At 51.9% G+C, this 12111-nt stretch overlaps 6 protein-coding genes across 6 annotated transcripts; 4 read left to right on the top strand and 2 right to left on the bottom strand.

The window, feature by feature from the left end:
* Positions 1 to 116: 116 nt before the first annotated feature.
* Positions 117 to 655, bottom strand: Asppvi_010712 (uncharacterized protein; the record flags this gene model as incomplete). Its single annotated transcript, XM_043306551.1, is given in 2 exon segments — positions 117 to 221; positions 236 to 655. 2 exon segments carry the CDS (start codon positions 653 to 655, stop codon positions 117 to 119), a joined length of 525 nt encoding a protein of 174 aa, XP_043162486.1.
* A 762-nt stretch (positions 656 to 1417) lies between these two features.
* On the top strand, positions 1418 to 1804 carry Asppvi_010711 (cytidine deaminase family protein; the record flags this gene model as incomplete). The annotated part of the gene is made up of 1 exon (XM_043306550.1): positions 1418 to 1804. One exon carries the CDS (start codon positions 1418 to 1420, stop codon positions 1802 to 1804), a length of 387 nt encoding a protein of 128 aa, XP_043162485.1.
* A 316-nt stretch (positions 1805 to 2120) lies between these two features.
* Positions 2121 to 3344, bottom strand: Asppvi_010710 (FAD-dependent oxidoreductase; the record flags this gene model as incomplete). Its single annotated transcript, XM_043306549.1, has 1 exon — positions 2121 to 3344. The coding sequence occupies one exon, from the start codon at positions 3342 to 3344 to the stop codon at positions 2121 to 2123; it is 1224 nt and encodes a 407-aa protein (XP_043162484.1).
* A 2394-nt stretch (positions 3345 to 5738) lies between these two features.
* Asppvi_010709 (cysteine-rich secreted protein) lies at positions 5739 to 6834 on the top strand (the record flags this gene model as incomplete). The annotated part of the gene is made up of 2 exons (XM_043306548.1): positions 5739 to 6246; positions 6305 to 6834. 2 exons carry the CDS (start codon positions 5739 to 5741, stop codon positions 6832 to 6834), a joined length of 1038 nt encoding a protein of 345 aa, XP_043162483.1.
* A 661-nt stretch (positions 6835 to 7495) lies between these two features.
* Asppvi_010708 (glycoside hydrolase 5 family protein) lies at positions 7496 to 8681 on the top strand (the record flags this gene model as incomplete). Its single annotated transcript, XM_043306547.1, has 2 exons — positions 7496 to 8177; positions 8242 to 8681. 2 exons carry the CDS (start codon positions 7496 to 7498, stop codon positions 8679 to 8681), a joined length of 1122 nt encoding a protein of 373 aa, XP_043162482.1.
* A 1505-nt stretch (positions 8682 to 10186) lies between these two features.
* Asppvi_010707 (proline permease PrnB) lies at positions 10187 to 11830 on the top strand (the record flags this gene model as incomplete). The annotated part of the gene is made up of 1 exon (XM_043306546.1): positions 10187 to 11830. The coding sequence occupies one exon, from the start codon at positions 10187 to 10189 to the stop codon at positions 11828 to 11830; it is 1644 nt and encodes a 547-aa protein (XP_043162481.1).
* Positions 11831 to 12111: the final 281 nt, after the last annotated feature.

Here is a 12111-nt window from a genome sequence, read left to right as displayed (position 1 = left end):
AATGGAGTCAAGGCAATACAAGCGCTGCCCATTTGAACGACGGTGCAGGTATAGTCCTCCCCATCGATGTACTCTTGAACGACATCATCACTATCGCGCCCGACTGGGTTGTACGATTAAGCATAGGCCTTTGTATCTTCAATGCCCATCGTCTCGGCACGTCTCACGCGAGCGTCATACAATCCCATGTTGATGCGGCGGAGCGCGCCCTCCAGCTCTTCCTGGTGTGGCAGACCGACTGGTCGTCATTCAATTGGCTGGCACATCCATTCGCCGGTTTGACAAATAGAGGGAAGTCATCGGTCCCTGGCACCGGCGGCGCACCCCGGCGTCTGGCATTCTTGTAGAAGTCGTTTTTGGTCATCGAGCGTTCCCAGCTGCGTATACCACAGGAAGGAAGATTCAGGGATTCGAAATAGCGGGTTTCTAGGACGCCCGCGACGGGCTCCAGGGCTCCCCACATGAAGTTGAAATAGAAGTCGAAGCCCTCGGCTGCTAGAGCGTCGATTTCCTCTTTGGCAGTGGCTTTGTGGATGAAGCGGTATTCGAAGGTATATTCGGTTGTGAAGAGCCCTGGCTGGGCCGGCTTGTCGTCTACGTCGTGCAGCGCGGAATCCGATCCTTTGTAGGATGACTGCAAAATACAGATTCTCATTGTGATTGTATCTTGGGGAGCAATGTTGAAGAAATAACAGCGTATAGATGCCAATTGCTGGGTGGCTTACGAGACCTGGAAGTTCCACGCCGCAGTACTTATGTGTCCATGCTCAAGCCAGATCGAGGCTTGCGAGAAGCAAACCTATAAGCCGATCCTTCAGCTCCTGCGGGCCCAGAACTGACGATCAGTGTTCGTTGTAAGTGCTATACAACGAATGGTAGTTACAGCGCTGACCCCGAGGATCTCTGAGGTTAGTCTTGCTGCACGTTGATAAATAGACGGCCCGCAATCAGTCAGCCACTGACTACATCTGGCAATCCTGAATAGTTCTATCAATTTGTGGCGATCCCCAATACAGCACTATTGATTTGTTTGTTCACTGCATGTATTACCTATTGCCACTACCTCCACAATCAATTCTCCTAGTAGGTTAAATATCACATGCAATTAGTAAGGCCATCGAATATCGTATAGTTCGTATATCACATGCCGTATAACAAGGATATTGAAGTAATATCATATACGAGGCCAATCCGTTCTCCTATATACAGATAAAAATATAGTCAATATCCTTACTATATTTAATATCTATAAACAGTGGAACACCGCCTTTCCCAATCCGGAGCCCGCCATCACCAAAGAACTATAATGACAGCAGAACATCCAGCATTCCAGCACACCATGCATCTATCCTCAATATCTCATAATACACAATTCCTCTTTGTGTTCTAATCAACAACCACAACAAACTACAATATCATGGCCCTTACCCCGGAGGAAACCACCCTCGTCGACGCCGCCACATCAATTATAACCAGCATCCCCGTCTCCGATATCTACAGTGTCGCCAGCGCCGCGCGATCAGCAGACGGACGTATCTTCACCGGCGTCAATGTCTTCCACTTTACCGGCGGGCCCTGCGCCGAGATCGTGGTTCTGGGCTCTGCTGCAGCGGCTGGAGCCACGCAGCTAACGCATATCGTTGCAGTGGCGAACGAGAACCGAGGCATCATCAGCCCGTGCGGACGCTGTCGGCAAACGTTGATTGATTTGCAGCCGGGGATTAAGGTCATTGTGCTTGACCGGGGGCAGGCAAGGATTGTGCCCGTGGAGGAGTTGCTGCCGTTTGCGTATTTTGCAGAATGACTGCTGGATGTGGAAGTTGATATCAGGGATTAAGAACGTTCAGTTTTATGGGTCGGTGTGAGAGCTTGGATATAGGTTGTCTCTTGCTCTGGCCAACTATAAATAGGGCCTTTGTGAACATTCTGGCCTGAAACTACTGTGCATTACTCTGCATCATGGCATACTACGAATGGTGATACATCTGCACTCTTTTCAAAAGTGGGATATCTCTCTTGATAGAGGATTAGCTATTATCTATGAACCTGTATATAGCACTGCACGCTCACTTCCTAACCAATAGAACCAAATACCCGGATCGCTCAGTTATGATAGTCAATCAATGTTCCTGCCCCATGCTCAAGAAGAACTGGGCCATGCCGTTCGCCCCATCCTCCCCAAACATCATCTGTCCATTACTAAACGTCTCCTCCGCCTTTTCCTTTGCGCGCGTCACCATATCCTCCTCAAACTGCCTCAATAAGGGATCCAGCACGGTCTGAAACTGGCCAGCATCCTGCCCAGCTTCCCAGGCCTCGACAATAACCTTCGCGAGTAACAGCGCGTCCCACATCGCAAGGTTAACCCCCTCACCCGCCCACGGACACATCAGATGCGCCGCGTCCCCAACAATGGTAACACCAGCCTTGTGCTCCCACGTAGCGCTAATAGGCAGCATATACAGCGATTTGACATCAACCGCTCCCGCAGGCTGGTCCCCTGTCTTATCGGACGCAACACCAACAGCCACCAACTCCTTCACAGAGTCGCCAAACTTTCCCAAAAGGGCCTCGTCATTTAGCAGATCCTCCTTGGTTACGCTGGCCACTCGCTTCCCCTCACCACCAAACCCCTCCTCCGCCGTGAGGAAAACATACACGCTCGCTGAATCCCGCGGGCCCCGATGCGTAATCACCCCATGCCGCAGCCCAAGCGACAAGAAACTCCCGCTGCCGATCAGCTCTGCCAGGTGCGGGTACCGCGTGCTGATGTTCTCGATAGTCAACGTGATGTTTTGGATTCCTGCGTAGTACGGTTTGATATCCGTTAGGAGAGCGCGGACCGCTGACCACGCGCCGTCTGCGCCGATGACGAGGTCGAATTTGTGTTTGCCGTGGGGGCCGAAATCGAGCTCTGTTTCTGTGCTGACGCCGGTGGAGGTTGCGGAGAGGAGCTTGTGGCCCCATTTAATGGAGTCTGCTGGTACTTTGGTAGCGAGAATAGCCAACAGAGCGTGGCGGGCGATCTCAGGCCGGTCACTTGGTCGGTTGTTGTCGTCGTCTTCGTCGTTGTAGAGGATGTTGCCGTCTTTATCAGCGATTTTTTGCGTCTCGGCGCAGTCGCCTGTGTGCTTGAGAAATTCGTCGTAGAGACCGCATTCGMGGATGGCTGCGAGGCCGGAGCCTTCGTGGACATCCAACATGCCGGATGGTCTTGCTAGTTCTTCATCAGTTGGTTTCTGGCGCAGCTCGAAGATGGTGAATGTGATGGAGTGTTTGTGGAGGAGGGCGCCGAGAGTCAGGCCTGCGGGGCCGGCGCCGATGATGGCGATTCTGGGGGACATCGTAGAAATAGATGATGAATTCAGAAGAGATTATTGTTCTTTGTAGTCTATTGCGAGGGTGAGCAGAAGACTGTCAAGAAGGCGCTTTATATACCCTGGTCAAATCTGTAGCATACTCCGTCGGGGTTTAGTATCTCCCGAGCGCAGTTTGCTAAGTCCCGAGTAAGGCCTCCCATACTACCACCTTCCCATTGATAGTGATCAATGACTATTAGGAGCTTTCTAAGGCCTCATATGTTCCTAGCTTCTTATTTATAGTATTAATGACTATTATTAGCAGCTATACCACTGACGTATGGCCTAGCGACCGTAAGCGAATTAGCAGATAATCCCATTTTCATATAACTGGACCCGGTATGGAACATATAGATATATAGAGGAACGACATTTCGGATCAAGCATTGCAGTAATACTCAAGTAAACGCCGAGCGAGCGCCTAACACTGTATGGAAAGGGTAGATTTAAGGTGAACGTCAAAGCAGCACAATATGTTCATTGGGCTTCTTGTCAAGAATGAAGAGATGCGAGGTCAAGTAACCACCTTTTATAAACCATCGTAACCTGCTCGACATTCTTAATCACGCTATGACAATAGAGGTATGTTCCAAGGGCATTACTGCCCAGAAGAATTTATATATATATTAACACCCGTCTAGAGAAGACTGGCTATCTCCCCTCCAGAGCAATCATGCCTTGGCCGATTCATCTCGATTAGGACCCCCTATGTACGGAGTATTAAGTATAGCAACATTGAACGATGCTCCACTTGACGTCACCGTGCCTTATTGACTGCTGTGTCCTTGGGCGAACTATAGTTAAACTAATGTAGGTTAGTTGGTGGTAGCAAACACTAATATAGTGCTCTGTTTGTGCATGAAACTCACTGAGATTTTACATGGGTTACATACCCCACCCTACGCAGATTATATTGTGGAGATTTCATATAGCAATACTCTGTATAATTAGAATCTACATATTGATATATGTGGGCGTATCAGTGGTGTTGCATATTCAAAGTATATATCTCGAAGTATGGAAGTATTTAATATCCACGCTATGACAACTAGATATTCGAATATACCTACATGCTGCTGAATATCGTGGAGGTAGTGGCAGTAGGTAATACATAGAGCAACAGTAGAAAAAGAAATGGTTTCTTTTTGTACAAACCACTGTTAGTGTTGCTATCTACCTGGACTATATTAGATCAACTATAGTTCTCCAAGGATGAAAGGAACCAATCCAGCCGAAGTTCGCGGTACTTTCATCAAGCCGCCAATGCCGATCATTTGCCGCCGACACTCGACGACCTGTCAATCTAGCCATGTCTCCGATGATCCTCCAGATGGTACTTGCCCCGCATCGTGGAGCTGAAGTCTTGACAAGGAGCCACCTAGGCAACCATTGATCTGCACGCAGATGTACCTTTTGCCGAAGGTTCGCACTTCCAAGGATCGAGTGCAGATAGGCATCCACACAAGATGAAGCCGAGTCTCGAACACCTGATCCATGCGATAGGATAAATACGAAGCGCCATCTGCAGCGTGCCGATCCTGACTGAGACACCTGCGGAATTGATGACAGTAGCTTCAGCTTGCACTCGCCCTGGCAATTGATAGCGATTGGATTCATGGGGCGGGACTGAGACAAGGCAAGTCATGCAAGCAGTGGCTAGCTGAGAGCTGACAGCTGCGAGGCGATTGACCTCGTCACACTCCTCGACGGCGGGTATCAAAATTGTCTGTGTCGCTCTGATACTGTACATTGAGTCATTGAAGAATGTATGTCCTATGTCCAGCATCCACATACTCATTATGAGCTCAATCGATGCATCACTGTCAAGCAAGCATGATGCAACTGCTCGTGGCGACATCAGGTACCTCCGCCCAGGCACGCTGCATCCAGACGGACCAGCCCGGATTGAAGCTGTATGTGATCCGTCAAACCTCGTCACACTGCATAAGATGTTCATGCTGTGTCACGTCTAGTGCGGAGCTCGCCCGGTCAGTTCTTGTCATGACCAGTTAGACATGCATACAACAGAAGCTCAGCTACGTCTTTCGGAACGATCGACCAGTTGATCACTAGAACACCAATCAATTGCCGCGCGATCAAGGTCGAGCCTGTCATAGCTGGATCATCGTAGCTGATGGGCGTCGGGAAGACTGAGGAGTGGCTGGCGGGAACGTCACAAGCCCTCAGGAGTTGAGTTGCTATTAGGTAACGGACCAGGGGTAGGGTCAGGACATCATAACTCCTACCAGCTACAAGTGCACAAAGTGCAGTGCCTCGAAAGGCATAAAAGGGAGCAAAACCCACGGCCAGGAACACTCAATCATCACAGAGCAATATCCAATACATCATCATTCGAGCTCTAGCTAGCAATCAATCATTATGAAGACCCTCGCTCTTACTCTGGTTACCCTGCTCCTGCAGGCTCCCCCCCTCCAGGCCAAAGTGTACCGCCAAAACGTCATCACCTTCGAGGTGAGCCCTGATGCACACATCACTGGCCAGAAAATCGAGTACAATGATCCAGACTGTGACCCAGGCATGCACTGCATCGTGACCAAGACCTGCCAGGCCCCCGGAACCGGGCCCACGCTCAGCGCCGACAAGAAGTACTTTGCCTGCTGCCTGGCGGGCCAGCGGCTGCTCGGTAGTCCCGAGACGGCGTTTGACTGCTGCGCCGAGGGTCATGAGCTGGCGGGCTCGCCGCAGGCAGGCTACCACTGCTGCCCGACGGGGTATTCCTTTGACGGACAGCAGTGCAAGCAGGTGTGCAAGAACGGCAAGCTGCTTGTGAACGGGCAGTGTGTTTGCCCTGAGGGGATGATCGAGGCGGAGGACGGATCCTGCCAGACCAGGAAGAAGGCGATTTGTTCGTCTGGGCTGGAAAGTGGTGAGTACATGCACACGTCTACCCTGACACTTTGCTATGCTAACGGGTCCCGATGAAGGAAAATGCTACACCTTCACCGCCGAGAACGGCAACCGGCTCGGCCTCCGCAACGACGGAGTCTACTACGCCGCGCCGGACAGCATGGTCCAGCGGTACGGCAAGTTCCAGCTCTGCAGCGATGAGAAATGCACCCCCGGCCACGCCATCAACCCCTCCGACAAGACCTACATCAAGGATCTGTACGGGGATGTCGCGACGGGCGCGAATGCAGGGCAGTGGCTTAACAATGCGCAGAACGGGGCGCATATCGGGCGGACTCCCACGTTCGCCAACGCGGGCCAGTTCGTGCTCAGCAAGTGGCCCTGTGGCAAGTACTGTCTGGGTGGATTTTCTGCCGGCATTGGGCCTGCTTGTCCGGCGGAGATCCCGGCCATGACCTTCTACTCGCAGGATCCGCAGATGTGTGTGCCGTTTGAGTTGACTGAGGTGCCGTGTGATATCAAGGCGGATGTGAATAATTGTATTTGGAAGAATGGGGATCAGTGCTGCAACAGGGTTGACTGCACCTGGCGCCCCATTCGTGAGTGATTGTCCAGTGTCCCGGTATGTTTAGGAGGTGCAACATCGAGTCTGGAAGTAGTTTGTATGTCGTGAAGTAGCTGTTTCTGTCTGATTAACATTGCCTGAATTTACTGTCAATTCATGTTCACTCATGACACATCGAGCGTTTAGCATAGATATCTGACGCAGGCCTAAATCCTCACGTAACTCTCTCTAAGTTCCTAAGATCCGGATTCCAGGCATATGTGGAGAAGGGAATGGCCATTCCCTTCTTGACACGGGGACGGCCTGCTCCGTGCCTAAAGTCTTGGTGCCTGTCGATCGATGCGGGGAACCTCCATATTCGTCAGACCAATTGACTTCATCACCATGGAGAAATTATCTGGAGAAAGCTAGTCTGCCGATTCAAGGATTCATTAATACCGAGGAGTCCACCAATACATATGTGCAAGTGTGGCGTCCACCTTTCCGCATCCATCACGGATGCACAGCTCGCAATTACTCAGTAATGTATTTGGAAAGGTCCGTTCGATCTTCTAGTTGAAGTCAATCACCTCTGGATGGATAGTATGCTGAATTGAGCACGGGGAACACGGGGAACGGGCCGTCGCTGAAACTGAGCCTAGCCATCGACTATTTAACTCGACTTTCTCCATGTGTCTGATATCTGATCAACCACAACAACAAGATGAAGTTCTCCTTTCTGACTGTGGCCAGCCTCCTCTGGGGGCAGATGGCTCTAGCCGCCCCCAGCGCAACCAAATTCGCCAGCACGTCAGGCCTACAGTTCTCCATCGACGGCAAAACAGGCTACTTCGCCGGCTCCAACTCGTACTGGATCGGGTTCCTGACCAACAATGCGGACGTCGACCTCGTCTTCAACCACATGAAGCAATCCGGGCTCAAGATCCTGCGCGTCTGGGGCTTCAACGACGTCAACACGGTCCCAGGCACGGGGACAGTGTACTACCAGCTGCACGCCAACGGGACGTCGACGATCAACACCGGCGCGGACGGGCTCCAGCGGCTGGATTATGTTGTGTCCTCGGCGGAGAAGCACGGCATCAAGCTCATCATCAACTTCGTGAACAACTGGGATGACTACGGCGGGATGGACGCGTATGTCAAGGCGTACGGCGAGACGGACCACAATGCGTTCTACTCCAACGAGAACATCCAGAAGGCGTATAGGCAGTATATCCGCGCCGTGGTCTCGCGGTATACCAACTCCCCAGCAGTCTTTGCGTGGGAGCTGGCCAATGAGCCCAGATGCAAGGGGTGCGACACCGAGGTGCTGTACCAGTGGATTAAGTCGACAAGCCAGTACATAAAGTCGTTGGATAAGCGGCATATGGTTTGCATAGGTGATGGTCTGTCCCCCCATTTCCATATAACTTGTCTTCCCATGCAGCAAACACTGACAGTCGTGTTTAGAGGGCTTTGGTCTGGATCTCCTCTCCGACGGCAGCTACCCCTACACCTACACCGAGGGCAGCAATTTCACGCGCAACCTCGCCATCCCCACCATCGACTTTGGGACCTTCCACCTGTACCCGGACAGCTGGGGCACGACCCACGACTGGGGCAATGGCTGGGTGCAATCACACGGCGCCGCGTGCAAGGCCGCCGGCAAGCCCTGTCTCTTCGAGGAGTTCGGCGTTACCTCCAACCACTGCGCTGTCGAGACGCCCTGGCAGAAGACTGCGTTGAATACTACTGGCATCTCGGCGGATTTGTACTGGCAGTATGGGGATACGCTCAGCACGGGACAGTCGCCGAACGATGGCAATACGATTTACTATGGGACGGATGAGTTTAAGTGTATTGTGACGGATCATGTGGCCGCCATTAAGGCCAAGCAGGGTTGGGTTTAGCTGGGGTTGACTAGTGTATCAGTTGAATAAGCTTCATCATTGCCACAATGAGCCAGAATCTGTTATTGTAACTGAAGCAAGCCCAGTAAGGGACCAGCAGTACATGTATTGGAGCTGGAGGTTGCCTTCATGATCGGGATGAGATCCTGATATCAGTCTAATCTACATATTAAATATCTAAATGGTCCATCAAGTAGGCTGGAGCATAAGTGGGAATAGCAGACGACACGACTCAGCTCTATGATCGCTAAAGATACTACTTGATTGCATCACATGAGTACACATTAGTAGAAACGTTGATAGCAGCCTCTATACGATCCGCACATGTCAATAAAAAATTTTCTCCGTGGTAAGACAAGGTTATCCTCGGAGTTTCAACCCGTAGCTGTGGCAACTCTTCCAGAAAGCCACTGAACTCTGTAAGACTTGCGGTAGGGCAGCAATATGGCATGATCTGTCTTGACACAGATATCTTATCGGATTGCATCTGTAATGAGGTAATAATGGTAGGGCCTAGTCTTATATCTCCAAAGATAACCATTCTCTTGAAGATATATAAGGATTAGGCTGAAATGATAGGGACAGGCTTCAGCCTGCAGCCACAGATTTCCGGCCCGGTGCCGGTCCGGTTAGATGCGGCGTGTGGCTTTATACAAGGCTTGATGACAGCCTATTTCATGGTTCATGGCTGGCGGAAAACCTTGAGGAAAGATTGACTTTTAAGAGGCAAAGTACCTGACAGTGTATACTGTAAAAATGATATGAATCCAGATCTCAGGGTGGAGTGCTGATGCTCTCCACTGGGTATGGAGAAGTTTGGATGTAGACTGTTTCTATTAGGTAAAATCTGGGGATATGGGTCTTCCCCAGATCATATGATCTGGCTAGAATAATTCAGGGTCTACAGAGCGAGCAGAATGGACGGACAGAGACCTTAGATCTACCTCTATGTCTGCGATGTTCTGCAAGTCGGCTGCATATACATACATCTTCAGTCCCTATGAGAGTATCTGACGATTTCCTCGTATCTCCGAATTATCTGTTAATGTGCGCTCGCTAAAGCCACAGAGATAAATTGGCCCCTACAGCCTGAAGCTAAGGCACAGGCTAAKCCATCCACAGCCTAGCGCGGACTAGCGTGGCTCTAACTCCCTCGTGTTTCTCCTTCCAGCCAATCAGCTGGCCCGCCACTCCCCGCATCCTTGTTCTTATCAGTTGTATACACCAATGACGGGCCGTCCTGAATCCTGCGAGTCACTGTCACTGTCCCCGGTGCGGGGAGCCGGTGAGAAAGAAGGAGCGAGAGATTTATCTTCGGGATGATCTCGTGTCTGGTGTCTCATGGGAGGCCGTTGCACGGACATCGTACCCATGATAGCTAGATACCCGACCTCGGGTCGCCAGAAAAATCCTACTTAAAACCTTCCCTCCCCCCGGTCTCTTCAGTCCACCTTCTGTCCACCCCAGTTTTCTTCCATCTCCTCTTCCCTAAGGATAGAATGAAAATGGCGGAAGAAAAACCCACTATCGCTACGGCCGACTACCATGACCCCGAGGCCAACGTCAAGCATGGCACCATGCAGGCCATGGTCGAGCGCGACCTGCTCGACGAACGATACAAGATCACCGAGCGCGGACTGAAAAACCGTCATGTACAGCTGATGGCGCTGGGTGGCACTATCGGAACTGGTCTGTTTGTCGGATCGGGACAGGCGCTCGCCATCGGCGGTCCCCTGTCGCTGCTGCTCGGATACATCTTCATTTCCGTCCTGGTGTATGCGCTGGTGACGGGAATGGCGGAGATTGGCTCGTATCTGCCGGTGCACGGAGGGACAATGAGCTACCACGGGTTCCGGTATGTGTCGCGCAGCATGGGTTTCGCCATGGGCTATCTGTACTGGTATTCGCTGGGCATTCTGGTGCCGTACGAGATTGTCGCCGCGTCCATGGTCATCGATTACTGGCATCCCGGCGTGCATATCGCCGTGTGGATCTCCATCATGCTGGTCATCATTGTGCTGCTGAACTTCATGCCCGTCAAGGCCTACGGTGAAACCGAGTTCTGGTTCGCCGGCATCAAGATTATCACTCTGATCGGCCTGCTGATGATGTCCTTCATCCTCTTCTGGGGCGGTGGCCCCAACCGCCAACGCCTCGGCTTCCACTACTGGAAGGACCCCGGTCCCATGAACGAGTACTTGGTCACCGGTGACGCCGGCCGCTTTGTCGGCCTGCTGCAGTGCATCGTCAAGAGCGCCATCGCCTTCATCTTCGCGCCGGAACTGATCATCATTTCCGCCGGTGAGATGGAGTCCCCGCGCCGCAACGTCCCCACCGCCGCCCGCCGCTACATCTACCGGCTCGTCTTCTTCTACATTTTTGGCGCTCTCGCCATCGGCGTCATCTGCTCCTCCAAGGCTAAGCAGATCATCTCCGGCAACGGCGACGCCTCCTCCTCCCCCTGGGTCGTGGCCATCCACAACGCCGGAATTCCTGCTCTCGACAGCATCGTCAACGCCGCCATTCTGACCTCTGCCTGGTCCGCCGGCAATTCTTTCTTGTACATGTCCTCCCGCTCGCTGTACTCGCTCGCCGTCTCCGGCAACGCCCCCAGCATCTTCAAGGCCTGCAACCGCTGGGGTGTCCCCTACATGGCCGTCGGCGTCTCTGCCCTCTTCTCGCTGCTCGCCTACCTCGCCGTCGGCAGCGGCTCCAATACCGTCTTCAACTGGCTCATCAACTTCACCAACACCTCCGGCTTCATCTCCTGGATCTGCTGCAGCATTGTGTACTTCCGCTTCAACAAGGCCTGCAAGGTCCAGGGCATCGAGAAGCCGTATACCTCCAAGATGCAGCCGTACGGGATGATCGTCGGCCTGGTCGGTGCGGTCATGCTCGCGCTGATCAATGGGTTCACTGTCTTCTTCCCGTCCGAGTGGTCCGCGAGTAACTTCTTCACGGCGTATATCGGCATTCCCGCTTTCCTGGTGTTGTATTTCGGTCATCGGTTGATCTTCTGGCATGATCCGTGGGCGTGGCGCAGTGAGGAGGTGGATATGCAGACTGGGTTGGCGGAGATTATTGCGGCGGAGAAGCCGCCTCGTGTTAGGGATACGTGGTGGAAGAAGTTGATGGTCATTATTGAGTAGATGTACTGTATCTGTAGTCTATCAACTGCATTCTTTATTTACTATACCTATATTAACATATGATTGACAAACTATATTCGTTAAATCATGGTATCATGTAAGGATTGCAGCTATACCGACTACTTCAATGACGACATAGATATGGATGGAGACTGTCCCCATTTACTAAAGATAATTGGTCACCAGCACTCTTGATAAGTGGACCACCATTCCTCACATCTGAATGAAGATCAGCATATCTGATATCGGATCATGATAAAGCTCCACAGATAAGATAAAAG

Source organism: Aspergillus pseudoviridinutans (assembly GCF_018340605.1).
Source record: "Aspergillus pseudoviridinutans IFM 55266 DNA, scaffold_8, whole genome shotgun sequence".
In the NCBI taxonomy this organism is placed as follows: domain Eukaryota; kingdom Fungi; phylum Ascomycota; class Eurotiomycetes; order Eurotiales; family Aspergillaceae; genus Aspergillus; species Aspergillus pseudoviridinutans.
The sequence above is the reverse complement of the archived record's forward strand: the minus strand, read 5'-3'. Positions and strand labels throughout refer to the sequence as shown.